Source organism: Trypanosoma cruzi, genomic scaffold (assembly GCF_000209065.1).
Source record: "Trypanosoma cruzi strain CL Brener 1047053516583 genomic scaffold, whole genome shotgun sequence".
NCBI lineage: Eukaryota > Euglenozoa > Kinetoplastea > Trypanosomatida > Trypanosomatidae > Trypanosoma > Trypanosoma cruzi.
This window is the reverse complement of record NW_001849250.1, coordinates 27,534-46,738: the sequence shown is the minus strand read 5'-3', so window position 1 is coordinate 46,738 and position 19,205 is coordinate 27,534. Positions and strand designations below refer to the sequence as shown.

Genomic DNA, 19,205 nt, shown 5'->3' with positions numbered 1-19,205 from the left:
TACAGTTACCGACGCCCGACCGTGAGGCAGAAATGCAACGGACAAGGAGTCAATTCTACCTCCTACTCCGAGAGCGCTTGCGCAACACGTATCTACGTCGCATCAGCAAGTTAAATCCAGGCGAGCCACTCGCATGGAAATACATTTCCGGACGAAAAAAGGCATCACTTCCGTCTCCCACATCAATGTTATTAGAAGATGGTCAACACACCTATAAAACAGCAAGGAGAGCAGTGAATGCTCTCAATCGCATCTTTCTTCCATTTCACCCCTCTCACAAGGCAGTTGGGTTTTCCAAAGGCATCAACAGACAGAGTGCATCTTTGAACATTAATGCTTCTTCCATTTTAGGCAGCAGAACAACAACGAGTCTGCTGCTACATTTACTTCAGGTTCTTCACTCTCATCTAGTTCTGAGTCAAAGGATAAAAACGAAGCTGCCACCACATCTGGTTTAGTTGCTCATCTTCACTCCCCTCTTGATGCACCTTTTAATCGTACGGAACTGCTTGCTGCGCTACGAAATACGCCGTATGGCAGGGCCCCCGGACCGGATGAAGTCTACAGTGAGGCACTGCGACATGTTTTGTCAAAGGGTCTTCGATTCCTTCTTCGCTGCATTAACCGCAGCTGGACGACCGGTACGATTCCGGCTGAGTGGAGACGCGCTACCATCGTTCCACTCTTAAAACCCGCTAAGTCGCCGGAACTGCTTGAGTCATATCGACCCATCAGCCTTACTTCCATTGTGAGTAAGGTTGCTGAGAAAATGGTACTGAAGAGATTGCTTTGGGTGTGGACGCCACACCCCCACCAGTATGCATATCGTAGTATGCGTACCACGACGATGCAGCTGGCACAGCTGACACACGAAGTGGAGCATAACGGAAATCACTATTTCCAAGTGAGCCTTCCCAAGAAGAGCGGTATTGGTAATCAACTCCACTACAGACCCCATCGGACTCTGCTGGTGTTGGTTGATTTCAGCAAGGCCTTTGACTCCATAGATCATCGAGTCCTCAGTCGCTTGCTGGCCAATATTCCGGGGTGAACTCCTGAGGGTGGCTTTGAAGCCTTCTATGTGGTCGCTACGCGAAGACACGAGTTGGCCACAGACACAGCGATCGGCGTCCCATGCTGCGAGGAGTTCCTCAGGGGTCCGTGCTGGGACCGTATTTGTTCTCCCTTTACGTACACCCACTTCTCAATCTGCTGAACAGCTTTGCGGGTGTCACAGCAGACATGTATGCGGACGACCTCTCTATTATCGTTAAGGGGCAGTCCCGGGAAGACGCCATTCCCACTGCCAACATGGTTCTTGAAAAGCTGCATGCGTAGGTAAGGAAAATGGCCTGGCCATCAACCCGTCAAAGTGTGAAGCCGCTTGGTTCACACTTTCCACGCACACGGAGTCAGATTATGATCGCGAAGGAAAGTGGCCCCTGGTAGTGGCTGGATGCCAAATCCCAGTCATGACCATGGGAGCGTCACACACTACGAAGCTTCTCGGCATGGATCTCGATCCACGACTGACGCTAAATGTGGCGGCCTCCAAGTAATGTGCGGCCGCCTCGCAACGGATATCCCAGCTACGCTGCATAGCGCACAAAGAGGCGGGACAATCTCCAAATGACCTACGCACGTTCGTCATTGGATACGGTGCTTCCAAATTACGCTATGGCAGCGAGCTCATATGGGCAGTAGCGACGGATTCAGCGAAAAATGAGATGCAAAATGCGTACGCAACTCTGGCGCGCATTGTCAGCGGAGTTCCGAGCACTGTCGACCCGGAATCCGCACTGCTGGACGCGAATATGCCGCCGCTCCACGTCCTTTGCCTGCGCGCACGGCTCTCAATATTTGAGAACACACGCGCATGTCAGATGGACTGGATGCGGAGACCCCCGCCTGAGCCACCGCCTCGCGCTGTTTTCCGCACCTCGCCATTATCTCGGGACGAGCTATATGCCTTTGTAGACGCATACACAAAGGACTATGGCATCACCGAGAGCTCACCACGCGAAGAGCGGTTCATTCGCAGCTCCATTCCTCCCTGGTTTGCGGCCTCCGCCCACCGGGTCACCATCGGTGTGGAACTTCCGATAGACCTCCCAATAACGGACGAAGAGGAGCTGATACGGGAAAAGCGCAGAGTCAGCGAAGAGGCTCTAGCGCTGCACAGCCATCGTTCGTGGATACTCGCAACGGATGGCGGTGTCGACGTTCCCAAGTCAGCAGGGGTTGGAATACTGCTTTCATCCCTCAACTCATCGGAGATAATAGAAATGTCTGTGGCAAAACCGCGGTGCACGCCCATGCAGCTACAGGACGGAATCCCGTGCGCTTCTTCTAGCCCTAGAGAAGCTGATGATCCCTCGTATCCGACACAGGCGTAAAACCCTGCTTGTGGTTGCAGACAGTCAGTCCCTTCTAGCGGCTCTAAACAAGGGCCCGCTCAGTCAGACAGACTGGACGGAGGATCAGATCTGGCAGCGTCTCTTGACACTGACGCGTGCTGGCTGGTCCGTGCACCTGCAGTTTTGTTACGGACATTGCGGAATACATGCTAAAGAGCTTGCAGATCAGTATGCGACGCAGACCATGGCAACCGGAAAATACACGGAGCAAGGAATCGCACCTTTGTGGCATACGGATCTGCTGACATGTTTTACTACCCATTACATCAACAAGTGGCGTAGTACCATTCGTCAAGACACTCATCGCTACTTGCTTTGCGGCACAAGGCCATCAGATCTCAGCGGTAAGGACCTGACCACTCAGGAAGTTCTCCACCGCAAAGGACTGGTTCACCTCGCAAGGGCAAGGTGCGGGGAATCTGAGCTCTGGGGCCGACTATACTGGGCCGTGAGAGATTGCACGAACCAATGCCGTACATCTCACCGGAACAGTCTGCATATATGCTCTCTAACAACGATCCGACTGCACCGGGGACGAACACTGTTCCCCCGTCGGCGAGGGAGGAAGACGTCTCTCCAGTAAGGAGACGGACCGTCACACGCCGTCGGAAGGAGAAATGTCCGTACTGCGATTCTACATTGACGGGATTCCCGGGTCTCGTCAGTCACTGTCGGTCATTCCATCCGGAACATCCTCCACCGCTTCCCGAGCTCAAATGTGATTTCTGTGACATGGTTTTCCCCACACGGAGAAGCACCGCACAGCACAGAAATCGCTGCGCACACAACCCAGACGCCACTCGACATCGAAACAGCAGTGCCAGGAGGCTATCTCTGCTGCCACAGGATCAGCCAGCCTCCACAAGCACGCCAATCGGCCCGCAGGAAACCTTGCACCATCTGCTTCCGGAATGTCCAGGTACCTTGGCTGTGCGCTGGAAGCTGGTCATCAGGGAGGATCTGTTTACCGAAAAGCTTTCCCAATGGCACTTGCTTTACAGCAAGAAATTCTTGTAGCTGCCCGACCACTTCTTTGGCACCCAGATGCCACCGTGTAGCTAGAAGTGTTGGTAAGAGTAGGGGAAGAAAAAAGTTTTTGATGTGTCTATGGTGGGATAAGGAGGGGATGTGTATAGGTTTGCATTGTGCAGCTTCTCTGGGTGCGTTCAACAACTTTAGAGGTAAACCACTTCGTCCAAGGCGTAAATGATTTTTTTAATGTGTTTTTCCACATCAAGAGCATATGGACGTTTTTATAGTTTGTTTCGGAGCCACCTTGGTGGAAATATTTTGACGGGTTCTTCGTATATTGTCGCTATCAATCTGCATACTAAGCGAAGGATGTGGTTTTCAATGGAGAGACTCCAAGGCGTCCCCGAAGAGGTAGTGCTTTCTCGCACTGTATTGTGCGCCACGTTGGTGGATGGGGATGGCACGAGACTCTTAATTCTTTACTGGAATGCAAAAACAGCGGAGTTTTTTTTTTGTGTGCGCCGTTTGTGTGGTGTGAATTTTGTGGGTATAGAAAGCAATAGTGCCCAATAACCTTATTCCACTTCTTGGAATAAGGAAATACAAAGTGGCGAAGTCCACGAGTGAAAAGAAGACGGCGCTGAATGAGGTTACAGTTCGGGGCCAACTAGATTTTCTTTGCTTTTCTTCACTTTTCCATCCTTATTTTGTTTATATACATTTTTTTGTTGTTGTTGTTTTCCTTCTTCGTTGAACTTTTTTTGATTGTGTGTGGTAATATTTTTAGGAGCCACACGAGGCAGATGAAGCCGGCACCGCCAATTGGTAGGGTAAAGGCATCAAATGGAAGCCGCATTACTTTGCTTACGCAAGAAGCACAGCGATATTCCTCAAAGACGAGTCGTATGTTTTTCGCTCACGCATCTTTGGCAGGGGCATTTGGCGCACTCTCCGCCGTGGTGGGAAAACTTGCAGTGACGAATGACAGCGGTAGTTCGTTGTTCGTGGCGCTCGCATCGTTTTTTTCAAGGGGGGAATTGCGTGACGCTGAGTTGCAGTGGGTTGGTGTGGTTACGCTTGTTATTCGGGTGCTGTTGCTTGCCTCAAACATCTTCTTCACGGCACAGATGTGGCGTTGGCATCTTAAGGCCCTGTCGTGCGGCCCCACACCGGTCTGTCAAATTGTGAACACAGGGACGAACTTTGCGGTGAGTGCCTTTCTTGGTCTGCTTGTCTTCCGCGAGGAAATAACTGCGATGTGGGCGGTGGGTGCTCTTCTCGTCGCTATCGGGCTCGCGCTGGTGGTGTCGGATGCGGACGCCTCTGCGCACCGAAATTAGAGGGGAGGCAGGATGGATTTGCGGTGATTTTCTCTCATATGTGTTTGACTGTTGCGAAGAAGAAGCGACTGCCTGCGACCCTGCGCACCCGCACCGAGCCTTTTTTTTTTTTTTTTTTGCGACTGACGGCGTTGTTTCCTTTTCCTTTTTTTAAAATCTATTTTCTCTCTGCGCCGTGTGGTAACATCAACGGCGTGAAGGAAGTCAAAGCCGAGAAAAAAAGGCCAAAGGGTACCAGACATGCCACGGAGCTCTAGAGGGGCCTCACGGTCACGCTCAAGGACGCCGCGCCGCGCCACATCTCTCACACGTGTCAGAGCGCCAGAGCCTAAACAGGCCACACCACTTAACCCGCGAACGGTGGAATACGAATGGGGCGGGCCTGTGGGCGCTCTAGCTTTGACAGTGCTCCTCCCGGCCTTTGTGCTTATCATCAATGTGCAGTGTGGAGAAGAACAGTGCGCAGTTACTGGCATTTATAATCTTCCTACGGAAATTTTGGAGACTATCCGGGCGTCCCTTTCTCAACTTCCATTTGCAATTGGGCTGGAGTTGGCGTGGTTGCTGTTGCATGCGCTGCTCTACATGGTTCCTATTGGTGGGCGAGTGAAAGGGACGAAGCTGCGTAACGGGAAAACCCTTGTTTACAACATGAATGCTGTGTATGTATTTGTCTTTACTCATGCTGTTTTGGGCGGTCTTCACTACAATGGCATTTTTCGCTTGGCAGGCCTGGCGGAGATGTTTGCGCCCCTCATGATTGCCTCAATCATAATCTCCACTGGCATGAGTATTGTGCTCTATTTAGCATCCTTCCGCGCACCGACAGTGCTGCTTTCTTTGGGAGGCAACACCGGGAATCCTGTTTACGACTTTTGGATGGGGCGCGAACTAAACCCCCGAACTGGCTCACTTGACTGGAAGTTTATGTGCGAATTACGCCCAGGTCTTATTGGATGGAGTGTACTGAATTGGGCCTTTGTGCTAAAGGCAGTGGAGGCTGGTACTTGTACTCCCAGCATAATTATAATCGCCTTGCTGGAGTCATTTTACGTTTTTGATGGACTTTTACTCGAGTCAGGGACCCTGACGATGATGGATATTGTGCACGATGGATTTGGTTTCATGTTATGCTTTGGTGACCTCACTTGGGTGCCCTTTACATATACGCTTAAAACCAAGTTCTTGGCGTATCACCCTGTGAAGGTGAGCAACGCATATGTGGCGTTTTCTTGTATGCTTGCTGTTTTCGGCTACGTCATATTTCGGGGCTCAAACCGTCAGAAAAATAAGTTCCGTCAGAATCCTCATGACAAGGCGGTGATGAATTTGAAGGTGATGGAGACATCACGAGGAAAATCGCTCATCATCTCTGGCTATTGGGGCATATGTCGCCACCCCAACTATGTTGGGGATTGGCTCATGACATTTGCATGGTCGGCACTGACGGGCATAGAGGCAATTTTGCCGTACTATCAGCCGGTGTACTTCGCTGTTCTACTCATACACCGTCAGCTGCGAGATGAGCGTCAAATGGCTGAGAAGTACGGCGATGCCGACTGGAAAAAGTTATGCAGCATCGTTCGGTATCGTTTGATTCCTTATGTGTACTGATTTGGATTCCAGAATCGAAGTCACCTTTAGAGCGGACAAGAGACGCAAGTAAATATAAAAACAACGGGAAGAGCGTCATGAATTCAACGAGAACGAAATCGATGGAGGAAGCACGGGAGGGAAATGAGAAAGGAGAGGGGTGGAGGAAAACGAACAATAAAAAGAATTAGACAGACACACACACAAAAAAAAAATGCGCATTTATTATTATTATTATTATCTTGGGAAAAGCATTCGATCCTTTCCTTGCCGGAAAATGGCAAGAGGGTGAGGGTATTTTAATGCGCTCGGATGATTGCTTCCGCCTTCCCACTTTTTTTTTTTTTTCGGTTTTTGACTGTGTGTCTGGGCCAAAAGAGGGAAAAGGGAACACAATTCTTGTTCTATTTGAATCTTTTTTTTTTTTTAAGTGATTACTATTTACTTAAGGAATTATGTCTTGGTGGCAGCGTAGATGTGGGAAAAAGCTGCAAGCATGGGTATGTACTTTTCTTTAAGAAACGCTCTGAAGACAGCTCTTTCCTTTTGGGAAAATTTTTAGAAGAGAAATAAAAACTTTTTTGAGCTCCAAACCCACGTCAATTTGTTCTGTGTATGCATCGATGAGAATTTCATTTATTTATTTATTTCTGTGTGTACTGAATTTTCTTGGCTTCTGTCAGAAAAAGGGAGGGTAAAGGAAGCGGGAGGATGCCATGGATTAGGTTGGAGGCAGAGAATGGTTTGAGAGTTATGGCGCCCTCGTTCAGCGCATCCCCGCGCATGGAGGGAATCGACAAGTTGTTTGAGTATCCTGTTCGTGCACGCTCTTTTCACTGCTTTCGTGGATGCGCCATGCCTCTGGAAAAGGATGACAACGTTGACAGTCGTCTTTGCCTCATGGAGGAGATTCTTGTGTTGGTGCAGCGCCAGCAAATGGGTGGTAAACTAGGCGAAGTGACTATTGCTGTGGGTGGCCCGGCAGCCTCGCGGGATGAGCTAACCGTTGTGCTTGACTCCGCCTTTGATGTCGTTCGACGCACAAACTACAGTGGCGCACGCCTTATTTTTGATGCGCTTTGCACCTCATCGGCTTTTGCTCCTGCAGCGAATGATGAGGTGGTGGAGTACGACGGCCTGCCAACGTTGCAGGAATCGCACTGGAAAGAACGACGTGTGAGTGATTGGCGTGACTCGGACAAGATGTCGTCCAACAAGGGGGGGCGTTCTGAAGTGCGCTCCTCTTTATTTGTGCGACGCAGAGCCTTGCTGTTCTTTGTTACCCAGGACGTTGTTCCTGTTAATCTCCTGTACTGTCGAGTGTCGGGTGTAAAGTCCCACGGGTGCGTATCCAGCGTTGCCAAAGCCGCACAACATTACCGCAAGGGCCTTCAGTCACTTGAATCTTCTGCTGCACGTGCTTGTAAGAACCTGGTAGATGTCATTGACCGCACGCTTGTGGCAGCCTATAATGTGAATAAGAGTGCCAAGAAGCATCAGTCACTTTGGGGTGGTAATTTTGACAAAATTACATTCGTTGCTGTGTTTTCAATAAACGGCCTTCTTTTTGCCTCCCCGTTATTTTTTCAGCTGACGGATCATCGTAATCGACTCTTCATAGCGGCTGTGGCGGTGGACCAGTTGTCTCGTTGGCCAACGGAGCGAAGTTTATCCAAGCAGACCCCTTTAATACACGTGTGTGACCTGTTGCTAAAGTGTGGAAAGGACGGATTGGTGCTGAACCTTGTCTTTCTTGGTGTTGGCAACGCCGTTTCCTGCGTGTTTGCTTTCCGTACGGCGGGTGAGGAAGCATTTTGGGATGCTGCGGTGCTATTGCGGTTTATAAAAGAACATCTCAGGACACCGAGAGCCGCGCTACGGCTTGGTGCGGGAACGGACGATGGCGACGATGATGAAGAAGAAGAAGAGGCTACTATGAAAAAAGAGGCGCGAGAGTTTGCCCCGCACTTTTTACTCTGTACAGCATCAATTTACCCAACGACGTGGTTTCACCGTCTCCTATACGAAATGAACAAACTGGAGGAGGAAGCGCCAAAGACGTTTCTTCAGGGAACGAATGACGTTTCCAATGGGAAGTTGCCACCGAGGCTGCATGGTACTTGTGACTGTCTTCCGTTTTTTGGGCAACATGGGAAGAAGACTGTGAAATCGACCCCGTTCGTATGGTCTACAGACACAGTTGATCTCCCTTTGAATATTGCATGGTGTGTTGCCTCCAGTCACATTGTCAAGGAGGAGGCAAATGCGTGCAGTGAGGGTCGTGAAATGGGTCATTATGCCCTTTTTTCGATTTTGTCTGGTATTGCTGGGAATGAAGGGGAATTAGGGCGCTACGGCGTTGGTTGGTTCAACCACTGCTGGCGCCACACGTCAATTGTCGGGACCCGCGGGGACAAAGAGAACGGCGTTTTTGATTACTATACGACGGAGGCGGACCCAACGAAGTTTTTGGGCGGACTTGCTTCTATTGGCGGAGGGCCTTGCGCGCCGGGTTTTTATGAGGTGCGAGAGGGAGGGGGCTGCTTTTTTCGCCAAGCCTCCCGCTTTGAAGCTCGCGCCGGAGACGATGGCCCCTTTTTTACCTCCAAGTTGGTGACCTTTCCGTACTCGCTACTTTTTGAGGGGAATGGAGCGGAGGATGATGCACGGACGGATGAAGAGAATGGAGGACACCTCATGACAGCCCTCTATACCATGAATACCCATAAGGTGAAGGATGCTGAATGTAATGCGTTGCTGCAGGAGATGCTTCTGATGGAAGGAGATTTGACTGAGTGGGAGGAGGAATTGATTGAGACGCTGCGGCGGCGACAACATCGATCACCATCCGTAAATGCAGCGTTCGCCTTGTGCCATGAGGCGGCACGTTGTGTTCTGGAAGATGTTTGGCGTTGCTCCATTTTATAGATGAATGAATGGTATCGAATGGAATGTGGACGACTGGCGTCATCCATAGACGTTTGGATGGTGAACTGTGGTCTTCTTGATGCCATTATAATTATTAAGAGGGAGGCGAACAAACAGACACAAGTAAAACAACCATAATTTTTTCTTTTACTTTTTTCTTGCGCTACACAGCCGCACAAAGGCACACAAAGAAACACAAAAAAACTCACACGAAAAAAATAAATTGACAGACATTTGAGGCTTAATATAAAATGGAGGCAACGCTGTGGGATGAAGAGCCGGCGGTGGTTCTTGACAATGGTAGCGGAAACATTAAGTGCGGTTTTGCTGGTGAAGAGATTCCTCGATGCGTATTCCCGAGTGTTACAGGAGTCTCAATGAATGCCAGGAGCAGCGGCAGCAGCAGCAGTCAGCGTGTGTATGTGGGAGACGAAGCCCTGCAGGAGAAGGGTCTGCGTTACTTCTATCCAATGGAACACGGCATTGTTTTTGACTGGGATCAAATGGAGCGTGTTTGGCGGCATGCGTATGAGCAGCTACGTGTGCCGCCTGAGCGCCAGGCTGTGCTTTTGACCGAGGCACCACTGAACCCGATTAGCAACCGTGAGAAGATGGCGGAGACTCTTTTTGAGTCCTTTGGCGTGCCAGCGCTTCACGTGCAAATTCAGGCCGTGCTCACACTTTATTCTTCTGGCCGCACCGACGGGCTTGTGTTGGACAGCGGTGACGGTGTAACGCATCTTGTCCCCGTATTTGAAGGGCAGACGATGCCGCAATCAGTGCGCCGGCTGGAGCTTGCTGGCCGTGATTTGACGGAGTGGATGATGGAGCTGCTCAGCGATGAGCTTGACCGTCCATTCACTACATCTGCCGATCGCGAGATTGCACGGCGCGTGAAGGAGAGCCTCTGCTATATACCGTTGTTTTTTGAAGAAGAACTACAGGCGGCGGAAGAGGATGGCATTAACGAGGACGTGAAAGGAAAAGAACCCTTCACACTGCCGGATGGTGAGGTGATTCACGTTGGGCGCGCGCGGTTCTGCTGCCCTGAGATTCTTTTCAACCCGGCATTGGCTGAGAAGCCGTACGACGGCATTCAACACGCTGTAATTAATTGTGTGAACTCCTGCCCTATCGATCTTCGCCGGCAGCTACTTGGCAGTATTGTCTTGTCCGGCGGCAACACGATGTTCAAGGGAATGCAGCAGCGTCTGCAGTCGGAGCTAGCAGCCCTAGCAAATAAGCGTGCCGCTGAAGACGTCCGCGTGGTCGCTGCGAGTGAACGGAAGTTTAGTGTGTGGATAGGTGCAGCCATTCTTGCCAGCTTGACATCCTTCGCCTCGGAGTGGATCACAAGGACGGAGTACGCAGAGCAGGGAGCTGCTGTCCTCCACAAGCGGTGCGACTCCCTCAGTTTTGTCTCCAAGTAGAGTCCACTATTTTTTGCATCTCATTCACTTTTTGGATTGGACTGTGTGTGTGTGTGGGGGGGGGTGCTTATCGTGTTTTCGAAGTCATGTTTCCGTGTGTTGCCGCCTGAGCACACAAGAGATCTTTTTTTTTCCTACTTTTTTCCCTCTTTTGCTCAAGTTTCTTTTCTTTGCCTCGCTACACATATATAAGTGTATTTTTTTTTTTTTTTTCTGTTGACTGAAGGGAAGAGGTGTCGTGCACGTGTGCAGCGCTATGCACAGCCCCTCCTCGGCTTTGTCCTGTGACTCTGCGGAGAGCATCTACAACCTGCTGTCTGCCGTGCAGGCGCAGGCAAATGCGGACGAGGAGGAAATAAAGACACGGCGTCTCCATATCGCCAACTGTGAACGGGAGATGGAGCGGACAAACGAGGAGATACGATTTCTCTCTGAGCAGCATGAGGAGGCACTTGACGAGGTGAGGGCGAAGCGACTACGCGGGGAGGAGCAGAAGTTACGCCATGCGGGTGCGGTGGAAATGCTCCAGTGCACACGGGAGGAGGTGGCGGGCGTGGTCGACGCGCTTTTTGCGTGCGAGCTGCCGCTCCACCCGGTGGCGGCGGCGGCCGGCGCGTCTTTTGAGACGCCGCAGGAGAGTTTGCCTCCGGCAATGATTCGCAGCGTCACAACGAGCCTGAAGGAAAAAATCAGAGCGGCAACTGAGCAGCGGCAAAGTCAGGTTACAGAGCCGCAGCGTCTCTTCACCGCAGTGGCACAAGAGGCCAGTTTGGGCAATGATGCGGGCAATGTCTTTGCAGTGCGCTTCCGACAAGATGCAGCATCAGAGGCATCATCCGATCCGACCAACAACACCGCTATTGTTAGTGAATCTGCTGTTGTGGAAGTTGTCTCCTCTCCGTCCGAGCGCCCGCGGCGAAAAGTTATCACATTTAACGATGCTCAGCTGGAGGGGCACATCGAGAAGAATCATTCATCCCCATCATCATCATCGTCATCTACTGCCGCGCTATCGGAAGCTCCTCCCAGAAAAGGTTTGGAGCAGCAGGAGGAGATGCGTCCTGCTGCCGTTGTTTCGGTTTATGGCGTGCTCAACATGAAACGCCTTCCTCGACGAACATTTTGGCAAAAGGAACCTCGCCTACAGAAATAGGGGATGAACCCCTACAATTTACGTCTTTGTATTTGAATGCGTGGCATTTGGTCTTTTTTCTTTTTTTTTTACATTTTTTTTTGTTTTTTCTTTTTTTGTTTGTTCGTATCTTTTGCGTGGCCGCAGATTTTTTATTTTTTATTTTTTATTTTTTTTGCGCCAGCTGAGCATAATCAGCCATTGGGGCTTCTTTATTATTTTTTATTTTTAAATCTCTTTTTTTTTTTGTTTGTAATTGTGGGTTTATTTGTCTTTGGGTGTGTTTGCCTGTGAGTCTCCCCTCAACTTTTTTTTTCTCCTGGTTGATTTATCCACGGCACTCGACCCAGGTGTGTCTGTTCTTTTCACTTTGCAGGGTGGGGGCTTGAGTAGGAGGAATAGAGGTCCCATCAGGGTGGCAAGGCACTCCTTATTGATTGCTGCAGCGGGGCAGAAGGAACGGGGAGAAAAAGGGAAAAGACAGTACGGGCGGGGGAAAAAAAAGGGGACGGGGGAGGGGGCACCATTTGTGCAGAGATGCCCGAGAGAAATGGCGACACTCAGTCACGCACAGAGGGGTTTCTCACACCACCCTCTCCGTGGGGGCATGTGTATTCATACACGCCGCCGAAAGACAGGCAGCAGGTTGTACCATTCAAAAGTTGGTACAGCTCGAACTACTGTAATGAGGAGCATTTATCTATTTTACTGCGGTTGCAACGCTGTTTCCCTTCCTTGCAGCGTGGGATGACAATTTATTTCAAATTCTGGAGCTGCACGGGGGAGACGGAATTCTACACAGCATTCTTGCCCATGATGGCATGGCTTGGCATGTGGTACGAGGTACTTGATATGTGCGTGTTGATGTGCCTGAGTCAGTATATAACTGGGACATTAAAGGATGCGGCGGGATGTCCACGGCCACCGTGCCCGCCAGTTGAGCTTCGTGGAAGAGCGAGTGCATCCCGGGAGTACGGCTACCCGAGTACCCATGCTTCCCACAGCGTCCTCTTCTCGTATTGTGCTTACAATTTATTGGTTTTTCTTTTTCCCACCTATACTGTAGCCTGCACAATGGCTTGTATTTTTTTTACCTTAAATGTCAGTCTTTCACGGTTGTTTCTGGGGATGCACTGGCCTGCAGATGTTGTGGCTGGAATTGGCGTGGCGTTTTTGATTGTATTGTCTCACATGGCTTTTTTGCGGGTTTGGATTTTGGCGATTGCCTCTTTGACTAGAGTGGAGGTGTGGCATTACCTGCTGGCTTTTTTTGTCATGCACACGTTGGCCGTTTCCCACGCAGTTCCCTCCGAACCCTGTCCATGTTACTTGGACAGCCTGCGGTTTCTTGGGGCCACGCTAGGGGCTCTTTTTGGTGGATGGGTGATGTACACACACTACGGGACGTATGCATGCCGAACGCCACCTGTAGATTTGCGGGGCACGTTCTTTTCGTGGTCTTTTTTGTTTCAGTACGTGTGCTGTTTGTTAGTGGTTGCTATTGGGAAGGAGGGAACCGCATTTCTCGCCAGGCCTCTTCTCTTTGGCTTTTTTAGCTTTGTCTCTCGGGGCGCAGCGCCGAATCGTCCGTGGCTGTGGAGGAAAATAATCAATTTAATATCGAACGGCGTGCGTCTTGCGTATCGCATCCCTCTAAGCGAAGGACCAACTGCGGATACTGCACACTGGCAGGAGAAGCAAGCAAATTTTAACAATAGATGCGAAACAGAATATGTGGGAAAGACAGCGTCCATTTTGGAGATATCGATGAAGCACGCATGCGAGGAGAATATGACCCCAAACGGCCCTGTACAGTTGTGGTCCCCACGTACACACCGTCACTGGTGGCTGTGGGAGGCGCACCGGTACACCGTTTCATACTTTGCGGTCGGGTTTATGGTCTTTTATGTATGCCCGGTGATACTGCGTGTTTTTTTCCTTGTAACTTAAAGAGTATTTTTTATCTATCTACATAAAGAAAAATATATAAATATTTCTGCGTGACTGCCACGTGGTTACGGTCTCACTGGAAAGCATGTGGGACACGACGTTATAAAGAGGCCTCACCGAGACAAGGAGAAAAAAAAAGGGGGACGAGGACCGGGATAACGCGCAGCGAAAGTACCTTCCTTCTCTTTTATTCGAAGAATGGGGAAAAAAGAACTTACGAAGTGGAAAAAAAATATTTATTTTTCTGTCCTTTTCGCCACTTTATTTGTGAAGGCGTGGGGAGAAAGAACAATGCGCAGCAACGGAGGGGGAGCACACGCACGCACAATAAAAGGAAGAAAAAAAGTTTGGGGTGCAAGGATGGAATTGTTGTCTCCACGGGGCGGTGGGACCGAGTGGCAATGGAGAGGCTGGATGCTTGTGAGGTATTTTTTTTTTCTGCTTGTTGTTGTTTGCGTGTTTGTGTTTGCAAATAATTTTATTTTTTCTTTCGTGACTTTTTTCTTTTTTTCTATTTTTTCCTGTTGCGTCTCAGCGTGAAGAGGCTTTCTTTCGAGGAGCACAGAGGACGCCCGCACTGGTGCCATGGCGCTTCGTCTCACTCTCCTTGCGCTCGGGTCCAGAGCGAAGGGCTACGAAAACCGCGTGATGGTCTACGCACATCGCCGCCACCGCTCATGGTACCAGCCGCCCAAACTTCCCCACGCACGCTCGCCACTGGCGAATAAGCCCCCAGAGGAGTACGGCAACACATGGGACCCTCGCTCGGGAGTCGATTGGTACTATCGGATGCGCCGCCGGGGTGCGTACCGCCACTGGCCGTGGGCGCGGTGGAGCGATGATCCTGTTCGTCATCACCGGGAGACGCCATTCAATCGGACCTTCTCGCACAACTCACATGGATCGAACGACGGTGTGCCGTTGTGGAACTACTATGCGGAAGTGGGACAGGAGTATAACACACCGAGCCACTTCCCGCTGCATTATATGGCGCCTTTCATCCACCAGTACACGGGGAAAATGTGGTCTAGAAATGATATTGTACGTCATTTGAAGTTGATTGAGGAGCGCACAGGGCTAATTTCTATTCAGGATGTACACGATAATTTACCCAGACTGCAGGAATGGGGAGAAGTAGAGATGGGCACGGTGCCTCATGGTCTTCTGCAGCACGTGGAGATGTTGGCTAACGACATCGTCTTGCAGAACCGTAAAAAGGGATTTAGAAGAAAGCTACATGAGAATGGCGTGTTGCGGACATCCACGATGGAGCGGTACTACGCTCTACCGCATCTACGCTCCGGCCCTCCCATGCCAACGACTCTTCAGCAGCCGTCGGGAGCGTTCCCGTGGGGCAAGTACACACATATGCTTGGAGGGACAAAGATTCATCCTCTTCACCGGCCAGATGGCTTTTTAAAGGAAAATATGTATCCGCCCTAGGCATCAACAACAACACTGACATAAAAACCTGAATACCTTCCGGCTTTTTTCCCCCTTTACACGTTTATTATTATTATTATTTTGGGAACATGAAATGACGCCGGAAGTAAACATGTTTTTTTTTTTTTTTTGTAACCATGTGTCTGAACTCTACCCATTTTTTTTTTGAGTCCTTGTTCTGTTACAGTGAGAAGGGGGTACACATTTAATTTGCGTACAAGGTCAAAAACTTTTTTTTCTTTGGAGTGTCACATTTGCCAAAACAATTTTTGCGGTTTGCCTCTTGAATTGCTGTTGTTTCCTTTAGGCTTGCTTGGGGCGTGGCCCTGCGAGGCCAAAAAACGTCAATGTGGAGCCTTATTAAGGATGTGCGTGGGACGGTGCGTCAGGCAGTTGCCCCAAGGAAGGAGCGCTCTAATGCGGAGCTGCGAAGCCACGATGAACGACAACAGCCATTATCCTCAGGTCTCGCGGGGGTTGGCGACTTTCTCAGCGGCTGGTGGGACACAATCAACAAAAAGACGAAGTCATTCCTGCAGGATACGCTGGGAACACCCGACATCGACGCATATGATGAACCTCTTCCACTTCTCTTGCGCCTCACTTATGAGCAGCGTGAGGCAATGCACGTTGACGAGATTATTCGCGAAATTAGTGAGGCGGTGAGTGTGATTGCTATTCGATCTGACACGGTCCATAGAGAGGCCCGCTTTCTCTTGAGTCTTAGCTTGGAAGAGCAAATAGCCCACACAAGCGACTTCATCAACTGTTACGATTGGTGGGAGAAGCTGGTTAATAGACGACTGAGCTCATGCCAAGAAATCCTACGCAATTGCCAATGCCCGCCTGAAAGTGAGGAATCCCACACCATATTTCTGCTCAACCAACGAATCCACTCTATAAGAGAGAAATGCACACAAGACATGGCGACAATTGCTTCAAGAGGACGCATATTGCGTGACGAGAGATATGATTTTCTTGAAAAAATACCTTGCGGTGATCAAACAAAACAAACAAAATACATGCGACACCAAATAAAGAAAACAGGTATCACTGAGGAAAGCATCAGTAGGATAAATCAACATGATGAGTTTAACAAGGAGGATATACTTCGACAGTTAACAGATAAAAGAATCCAAAAAAAGGGTAACGATCTCAGAAAAACAACGAACAGCACAAACACAAAAGAGGAAGCAAATATTTCGGTTAAGGAAGCAGAAGCACGTCGCCTGGCTGAGGAAGCAGAAGTACGTCGCCTGGCTGAGGAAGCAGAAGCACGCCGCCTGGCTGAGGAAGTAGAAGCACGCCGCCTGGCTGAGGAAGCAGAAGCACGCCGCCTGGCTGAGGAAGAAGCAGAAGCACGTCGCCTGGCTGAGGAAGCAGAAGCACGCCGCCTGGCTGAGGAAGCAGAAGCACGCCGCCTGGCTGAGGAAGAAGCAGAAGCACGTCGCCTGGCTGAAGAAGCAGAAGCACGTCGCCTGGCTGAGGAAGCAGAAGCACGCCGCCTGGCTGAGGAAGCAGCAGAAGCACGTCGCCTGGCTGAGGAAGCAGAAGCACGCCGCCTGGCTGAGGAAGCAGCAGAAGCACGTCGCCTGACTGAGGAAGCAGCAGAAGCACGTCGCCTGGCTGAGGAAGCAGAAGCACGCCGCCTGGCTGAGGAAGCAGAAGCACGCCGCCTGGCTGAGGAAGCAGCAGAAGCACGCCGCCTGGCTGAGGAAGCAGCAGAAGCACGTCGCCTGGCTGAGGAAGCAGCAGAAGCACGCCGCCTGGCTGAGGAAGAAGCAGAAGCACGCCGCCTGGCTGAGGAAGCAGCAGAAGCACGCCGCCTGGCTGAGGAAGAAGCAGAAGCACGTCGCCTGGCTGAAGAAGCAGAAGCACGTCGCCTGGCTGAGGAAGCAGAAGCACGCCGCCTGGCTGAGGAAGCAGAAGCACGCCGCCTGGCTGAGGAAGCAGAAGCACGCCGCCTGGCTGAGGAAGCAGCAGAAGCACGCCGCCTGGCTGAGGAAGCAGCAGAAGCACGTCGCCTGGCTGAGGAAGCAGCAGAAGCACGCCGCCTGGCTGAGGAAGAAGCAGAAGCACGCCGCCTGGCTGAGGAAGCAGAAGCACGTCGCCTGGCTGAGGAAGCAGCAGAAGCACGCCGCCTGGCTGAGGAAGCAGCAGAAGCACGCCGCCTGGCTGAGGAAGCAGCAGAAGCACGCCGCCTGGCTGAGGAAGAAGCAGAAGCACGTCGCCTGGCTGAAGAAGCAGAAGCACGTCGCCTGGCTGAGGAAGCAGAAGCACGCCGCCTGGCTGAGGAAGCAGCAGAAGCACGTCGCCTGGCTGAAGAAGCAGAAGCACGTCGCCTGGCTGAGGAAGCAGAAGCACGCCGCCTGGCTGAGGAAGCAGCAGAAGCACGTCGCCTGGCTGAGGAAGCAGAAGCACGCCGCCTGGCTGAGGAAGCAGCAGAAGCACGTCGCCTGACTGAGGAAGCAGCAGAAGCACGTCGCCTGGCTGAGGAAGCAGAAGCACGCCGCCTGGCTGAGGAAGCAGAAGCACGCCGCCTGGCTGAGGAAGCAGAAGCACGCCGCCTGGCTGAGGAAGCAGCAGAAGCACGCCGCCTGGCTGAGGAAGCAGCAGAAGCACGTCGCCTGGCTGAGGAAGCAGCAGAAGCACGCCGCCTGGCTGAGGAAGAAGCAGAAGCACGCCGCCTGGCTGAGGAAGCAGAAGCACGTCGCCTGGCTGAGGAAGCAGCAGAAGCACGCCGCCTGGCTGAGGAAGCAGCAGAAGCACGCCGCCTGGCTGAGGAAGCAGCAGAAGCACGCCGCCTGGCTGAGGAAGCAGAAGCACGTCGCCTGGCTGAGGAAGCAGCAGAAGCACGCCGCCTGGCTGAGGAAGCAGAAGCACGTCGCCTGGCTGAGGAAGCAGCAGAAGCACGCCGCCTGGCTGAGGAAGCAGCAGAAGCACGTCGCCTGGCTGAGGAAGCAGAAGCACGTCGCCTGGCTGAGGAAGCAGAAGCACGCCGCCTGGCTGAGGAAGCAGAAGCACGTCGCCTGGCTGAGGAAGCAGAAGCACGCCGCCTGGCTGAGGAAGCAGCAGAAGCACGCCGCCTGGCTGAGGAAGAAGCAGAAGCACGCCGCCTGGCTGAGGAAGAAGCAGAAGCACGCCGCCTGGCTGAGGAAGAAGCAGAAGCACGCCGCCTGGCTGAGGAAGCAGCAGAAGCACGCCGCCTGACTGAGGAAGAAGCAGAAGCACGTCGCCTGGCTGAGGAAGCAGCAGAAGCACGCCGCCTGGCTGAGGAAGCAGAATCACGCCGCCTGGCTGAGGAAGCAGCAGAAGCACGCCGCCTGGCTGAGGAAGCAGCAGAAGCACGTCGCCTGGCTGAGGAAGCAGCAGAAGCACGCCGCCTGGCTGAGGAAGCAGCAGAAGCACGTCGCCTGGCTGAGGAAGCAGAAGCACGCCGCCTGGCTGAGGAAGCAGAAGGAAGCCGCCTGGCTGAGGAGAAAAAAGCTCACTTTCTCGCTGGTGCAGAAGACGTTAGTGGTGGGGAGGTCTATGGGGTAAATTTGACTTTTATGAACTTTTTACTTTCGCCTGAAAATTCGGATTTTCTTGAGCGCGAGGAGAGTATAAAAAGGATGAGAATTGTTCGTTTAGAGCAGGATGACTATTTGATCTTGTTTCGAGGTTTAATGCTTGCTTCTGCACATTTTTCTGATTTGAGGGAGGCGACGGAGCCTGTAAAGGCGGAAACTGACAGTGGCTGGAATGATGATGATTTTGATGAAGACGAGATGCAGTTTTCAAATCCATGCGGTGCAAATTTAGCTGCATCCATGTCTGTGGGAAGGGTACAAATGGAGGAGGCTGATGACGATGAATGGGGAGATTGGTGAGCTTGCTGTTGTTGGCTTTTTTTTCGTGTTGGTGGTTTTATTAATGTTTTCAGAAGTTCCAATTGTGTGCAGTATCATGTGGTTTTGGTTTTTTTGTTGTTGTTTGCCGTTTCATCGTCCTTTTTTCT

At 51.4% G+C, this 19,205-nt stretch overlaps 8 protein-coding genes across 8 annotated transcripts, besides 6 other annotated features; all 8 read left to right on the top strand.

Moving 5' to 3' along the window:
• Positions 1–16,983: a sequence feature (heterozygous, non-Esmeraldo-like haplotype).
• Positions 4,193–4,729, top strand: Tc00.1047053507969.70 (hypothetical protein, conserved; the record flags this gene model as incomplete). Its single annotated transcript, XM_804405.1, has 1 exon — positions 4,193–4,729. The coding sequence occupies one exon, from the start codon at positions 4,193–4,195 to the stop codon at positions 4,727–4,729; it is 537 nt and encodes a 178-aa protein (XP_809498.1).
• Tc00.1047053507969.60 (C-14 sterol reductase, putative) lies at positions 4,970–6,343 on the top strand (the record flags this gene model as incomplete). Its single annotated transcript, XM_804404.1, has 1 exon — positions 4,970–6,343. One exon carries the CDS (start codon positions 4,970–4,972, stop codon positions 6,341–6,343), a length of 1,374 nt encoding a protein of 457 aa, XP_809497.1.
• Positions 6,543–6,563: a sequence feature (AT_rich).
• Tc00.1047053507969.54 (hypothetical protein, conserved) lies at positions 7,034–9,250 on the top strand (the record flags this gene model as incomplete). The annotated part of the gene is made up of 1 exon (XM_804406.1): positions 7,034–9,250. One exon carries the CDS (start codon positions 7,034–7,036, stop codon positions 9,248–9,250), a length of 2,217 nt encoding a protein of 738 aa, XP_809499.1.
• Positions 9,502–10,680, top strand: Tc00.1047053507969.50 (actin 2, putative; the record flags this gene model as incomplete). The annotated part of the gene is made up of 1 exon (XM_804403.1): positions 9,502–10,680. One exon carries the CDS (start codon positions 9,502–9,504, stop codon positions 10,678–10,680), a length of 1,179 nt encoding a protein of 392 aa, XP_809496.1.
• On the top strand, positions 10,937–11,833 carry Tc00.1047053507969.40 (hypothetical protein, conserved; the record flags this gene model as incomplete). The annotated part of the gene is made up of 1 exon (XM_804402.1): positions 10,937–11,833. The coding sequence occupies one exon, from the start codon at positions 10,937–10,939 to the stop codon at positions 11,831–11,833; it is 897 nt and encodes a 298-aa protein (XP_809495.1).
• Positions 11,887–11,934: a microsatellite.
• Positions 11,960–11,989: a sequence feature (AT_rich).
• Positions 12,024–12,046: a sequence feature (AT_rich).
• Positions 12,350–13,762, top strand: Tc00.1047053507969.30 (hypothetical protein, conserved; the record flags this gene model as incomplete). Its single annotated transcript, XM_804401.1, has 1 exon — positions 12,350–13,762. One exon carries the CDS (start codon positions 12,350–12,352, stop codon positions 13,760–13,762), a length of 1,413 nt encoding a protein of 470 aa, XP_809494.1.
• On the top strand, positions 14,348–15,205 carry Tc00.1047053507969.20 (hypothetical protein, conserved; the record flags this gene model as incomplete). The annotated part of the gene is made up of 1 exon (XM_804400.1): positions 14,348–15,205. The coding sequence occupies one exon, from the start codon at positions 14,348–14,350 to the stop codon at positions 15,203–15,205; it is 858 nt and encodes a 285-aa protein (XP_809493.1).
• Positions 15,553–19,077, top strand: Tc00.1047053507969.10 (vesicular transport-associated repeat protein, putative; the record flags this gene model as incomplete). The annotated part of the gene is made up of 1 exon (XM_804399.1): positions 15,553–19,077. The coding sequence occupies one exon, from the start codon at positions 15,553–15,555 to the stop codon at positions 19,075–19,077; it is 3,525 nt and encodes a 1,174-aa protein (XP_809492.1).
• Positions 16,984–19,205: a sequence feature (areas merged during assembly that could not be assigned to a particular haplotype. This can correspond to areas where the two haplotypes were merged or to regions with more than two copies in the genome that were merged during assembly.).